A 5,327-nucleotide genomic window follows, 5' to 3' on the forward strand; every position below is an offset into this window, starting at 1 on the left:
ACACTATCATAATTAACACGGGCCAACGATGTTAGTAAAGTGGATGAAAATCACAACTTTTAGAAACCATGAGGACGGAAATTGCTAAAAATAAATTTACTTTGGACGGATATGGCAAAGGTGAGCAAACCACACGGCCTAAAATGGTAGTTTACTCTATTTAATTAAAAGGGTATTTTTGTCAAGTCAAACTAACTTAGCAAGCTAAAACTAACAGAGTCAGTGATTTGAACTAAAATGACAAGAAAATGAAACCATAAGAACATGAATGCCTGAAAAAAAAAAGCAAACCATATGGACAGAAATGACACCTCTCTCTCTCTCTCTAAGGGATAATAATTAACAAGGTTGACGATAGAAAAATACAGTACTTTGCCTGCTCATAGTGTCCATCATCTTGTTGAGACATACATTGATACAACCAACCAAAGTACCATCCGAGCGGAAATAAACTTAAGGCATAAAATGAAAATAAATACTCTTTTCCCAGAACATAATATGTAGCATAATAAGATCTATTTTCAACCCACAAGCACATCGAACCAAACTACATACGATACTGGAAAAAGACTAAAATGGGCTGAAACTTATTTGAAGTCCAAAAATTGTTTCAATACACATTATGCTTCTAATATAAAAAAAAAAAAGGTGGCAAACAATTTCATCATGTTCACAGGTACAAAGACGTATGACTCTACGAGACATATGAGCAAGAATAGCACATACATACCTTCATCTTATAAAACTAAAAAGATTGAATATATATATATAAAGATTGAACATATATAGCATTTTCTTTCCAGTAGTCTCTTGATCATTAGCTTCACGGCCTCTTTTTAGTGCATATTTATTCCATTGATCATGATGTTCTTTCAAAGCTGCCACCGATTTGCATGTGCAACCATTCTGGTGACGATCCGTTACTGAATTCCCTTGCGGGTTGTGAAGCAAACGGCACCCCAGACATGTCGAACGATTGTTGACCAAACTGAAACACCAGCTTTGACTTGTTAGGCAGAGGCGGAAAATGGGTAGATAAAGTAACGGGTCAGAGGGGTCAAAGCTTTACAGGTTTTGGGTCATGAGTCAACCCATTTCATATGATCCCTTTTAAGCTAATATTATTTATTTCCATTATATGACCCGTTAAAAATAAAGCACAACCCTAATGTGCTCGTTCATAAGTAAGCCATCTTTATTGTTCCCTTCTAAGCTGATACACTTTATTTAACTCTTGTGACACTGTTAAAAATAAAACATTACCCCATGTACCCGTTCATTAGTAAATGCGTCAACGTTGCAATCTTTAAGTGATTCAAATCCCATTCAACATGCACCCTTTTAAGCTACTACTATTATCTTACTCATTTGACCTGTTAGAAATACAACATAACCCAAATGTACCCATTCATAAGTAAACAGGTCATAGTTGCAATCTTTATTTGATTTAAGTCCATTTGACATGTTCCATTTTAAGCTACTATTACTTGTTTTACTCATTTTGAATCTTTAGATATAAAACATAAGCCAATTGTGCCCGTTCATAAGTAAACGGGCCAAAGCTGTCATCTTTATTTTACTACCGGTTAAAAATAATGCATAACCCAAAGATAACCAAACCTCATTAAAGCATTTGACATATTACCTTTTTGGCTAATAATCTTTACTTTAATTTACTACCCGTTAAAAATGAAATAAAACATAACCCAAATGTACCCGTTCATACCTAAATAGGACGAAATTGCCATCTTTATTTAATCCGACTTCCATTTGGTAAAAATATATGTGAAGAAGGTAGTTATCAACATGCATAACATTCAATACTTACATCTTTTGAAGGAAACCCTTGGGGACTCGGGTGTGATCTTGAAGTGACAGCTTCAAGCTTCATTGATAAGAACTGTCAAAACTAACAAATTAGCACCGTAATCGTTATAATATTAAAACGGATATACAAGTATGCTTACCTTGACCTGTTGCTGTAGTGATTGAATGTAATTAATTATCTCATCAAGAACTGATGCTTTCCCAATAACCTAAACATCATATAATTAATACTTTTATGATCGAAACTGCATACTCTTGTCTGTCTTATTTTTAGATCAGTTTGAAAGATTTTGCACATGACTAAAAAAGTTAAAACCATTTGAACAAGACTCACATGCCATGTTGTCTAAATCTTATTAGTTAACTGATTTAAAATTTAAATTTATGCTATATATAATTGAACAAGTAATTGCTACAGTGAAGTTTTCATATGTGCATATTCAGTCATATGGTTTATTAATAACAGCATTTAGTCCCTCTATTTGTGTGTTTTGTTTAAAGTTTATGCCAAAAATAATATGTGGATAAATATTTTAAATTTTCAATTATTAATCAAAGTTGCTGATTAGCCCAGCGGTTGACACGCTTGCTATACTTAGACATAGAGCCTAGAGGTGATGTGGGTTCGATCCTGTGACAGGTTTTATAGATAGTTTTGGAAGAGATTTTCTTTCCTTTTTCACCATTTTTATTCCTTTCTTTCTTTCTTTATTTATTTTGCTTGGCAAGGGATATGGACAAATAAACACTAAAAAAGACGGAAATATAACTTGAGACATGTGTAGAAGGTGAAAAAATGTGAGCAGTTGCAATTCGAGTATAGACATCATAATATGTTTTTTATATCCGTTTTGAAATTTGAGTTTCGTGGCCAAATTCCCCGAGCAACGTGCATCGGCAAATTTCTAGTTAAATGCAGATGACAAAACAAGAACAAATGAACAATATAATAATAAATCATACCTTATTACAGCCGGGGACAAGATCTTGAAGAATTTTCATTCTTTCACTTATCTTTTCTCTTCTAGCCTGTCGCCATGTAATGTGTAAAAATTCAGCCAAAAAAAAAGCTACACAAAAATCTTGATCTTTATTAAAAAAAAATATAACTTTTATGAAGTTAGAAAATTTACTCTTTCGGCTAGACTGTGGCTATCAGTGGCTTGACCTCTTCTCGCTCTAACATGAATGTAATCTTTGGGTGGCTCGGATTGTTTCACACTGTTATCTACTTTCTTGCCCATACTCCTTTCATCTTCGGGTTTAGATTCCGAGTTCTCGTTTTCAATTGCTAAAGTCTTCAATCGTTTACCATCACCGTCAATCTGATGACAATTTAGCATTAACAACTCTTAATTGTATCTTACTAGTTAATAAACAAATAGCAGCTAAATTAAAAAAGGTACAGTAGGAAAGGAACCTGCAACTGTGTTCTGTGGTGTGAATTTAATGTTATAATATAATTGTAACAGAAAAGATTGGTGAGATATGAATCATTTTGGATAGAGTACAGTGGTGTTTTAACCTTAAATTTGGATAAAATTTTTGTACCAGTTTCATCAGAATTTGAATATATTTGTGCCAATTTCACCCAAATTCGTACGAATTTCAACCACGAAACTCACTAAATGTTGTTCAGATGAACAAAAAACATCTCAGATTACTACAACAACAAACTCACATCTACATAACTGAAGCTAATTAGTTTACAATATATAACTCCATAAGAAAAAACTAGTCTACTAGTGTTGATGAATTACCATGGTATTGGCATCACTAGTTGAAACAGCTTTAGACTCATCATCAACAGCATTATGTTGACGCCGCTTCTTCTTCTTAATATTCCCTGTCTGTTCCAGCACCACCCCACCCAAAGATTCAATATTTCAAGCCCTAGATTGCTTCACGTTAACTCCAGCTCATAGATACATATGACTCACTAGTATGCATGTGGGGTGAGGCGTAGTGTACCCACCACTAGACGGGCCTACCTTCGAAAGACAAGTGACTTCTGAATGAACGAGGAGGATTTTCTTTTCTTCTTATCAGCCGTACAATTTATCAACAATGATTTAAAATAAAAATAATAACCTTCGCATAATTATAAGACTTTACCCTTTGTCATGGCTGTGTTTTAACACAATTTGGATGCCATCATCTTCGCTTTTAGCGTCTCTATCAACTTCATCTTCAATAAATTTGTTATTTTTCGTTTAACACCAGTTTCTTTTTTATGATTGTTGATGGCCAAAATGGCTGCAAGTACAAATATACATAAAAAATCACGGGTTTTAATTTTTGATATGAAAGTAACATATGTTACTTAAAACACACCTAAGATTGCCTCCCTTTCCTCTCCGGCTTTTCATAAAGTCGATTTTACCCTGAATATATGGGTGACTGGAATGCTACTTTACTATATTTGAAAACCGAGACAAAATGTAATCGTTGATCCATTATAAACAATGCATTGCTTGATAATGCTACTGCATTTATTGCGTCATCATGTGCACTATTACTCTATTAGCTAGTGTTCTAGACATGTAAGTTTGTTGAATTGAGCCTCCTTCATACTAAAATGAAAATAGCTTAATCCAATGGAGAAATGATATCGATTTAGAAACGCATTCAATTCTTACCTTTCAACAGCTTCAATTATGCGATCACTACAGGGTTCAGGAAATATAGTTCAATTATCTCGTACCCGCGCAACATTTATAAGAGGCTGAAATAGTTTATCGTATTTCAATGTCACAAAGATTCAATTTAAGAAAATCGAAAAGATGTTCAAATCTTCAAAACATTATAGGGGCGCAAACACGTAAAAAGTGATGAATGACACTGATGTTGTGGTGACATTACACATGAAAACGGCTAACTTACAGATATTCTTAAATGAGTGGTTAGTAAATATTCAAATTTTTAACAAAAAACCAAACTAAGAATAACCAAAGTTGAAATTTTCAAATATGAACATAAGACTTAGCTTCATCTTTTGAATAACAAACCAAGAATCAAATTCAGTTATTAACCAAATTCATAAGACAGTTATAATCAAATCAAAGTTAAAAATTTCAAATCTGAACATAAGACAGTTATTAAGCAAGAACCAAATCCAAATTCATATTTTGAATAACAAACCATTAAAATTAATAAATAATATTTTTACTTTTCTGTAAGGAAAACTTAGCTTCATCTCCATCCAATAAGTAATATCTTGCCCGATTTCTTCCCTCTCAGGCTCAAAAAGATCATCCAAGAACCCATTACGTGGCTTTAAAGACATGGTGATTGGTAATTTCTTGGCTACACCTTTCAGGGACCGGATTTGTTGGAGCCCATAGAATAATATTCTTGGCTTGATCAATGTCAGGTATCGAAGAAGAAGAAATAGGTGGTTGAAGGAAGTATTTTACTATGTGGTAGCCTATTTGAAGAATAGAAATGAAGCTATTTTCAAAGCAATGATTGAAGACGGGAACAACCTTTGATACCATTTT

At 33.4% G+C, this 5,327-nt stretch overlaps 1 protein-coding gene across 1 annotated transcript; it reads right to left on the minus strand.

Annotated features, from left to right (window-relative positions):
* Positions 1-630: 630 nt before the first annotated feature.
* On the minus strand, positions 631-5,113 carry LOC143605030 (transcription factor BHLH089-like). Its single transcript, XM_077081293.1, has 7 exons — positions 4,997-5,113; positions 3,588-3,677; positions 2,961-3,152; positions 2,791-2,856; positions 1,968-2,036; positions 1,829-1,900; positions 631-988 (listed from the first exon to the last, which is right to left on the minus strand). The coding sequence occupies exons 1-7, from the start codon at positions 5,111-5,113 to the stop codon at positions 860-862; spliced, it is 735 nt and encodes a 244-aa protein (XP_076937408.1). The 3' UTR covers positions 631-859.
* Between the last annotated feature and the right edge of the window lie 214 nt (positions 5,114-5,327).

The sequence above is a fragment of the Bidens hawaiensis genome, unplaced genomic scaffold (assembly GCF_021521415.1).
Source record: "Bidens hawaiensis isolate Kalapana, Puna unplaced genomic scaffold, B.hawaiensis_p1.1 tig00067659_1, whole genome shotgun sequence".
Lineage (NCBI taxonomy): Eukaryota > Viridiplantae > Streptophyta > Magnoliopsida > Asterales > Asteraceae > Bidens > Bidens hawaiensis.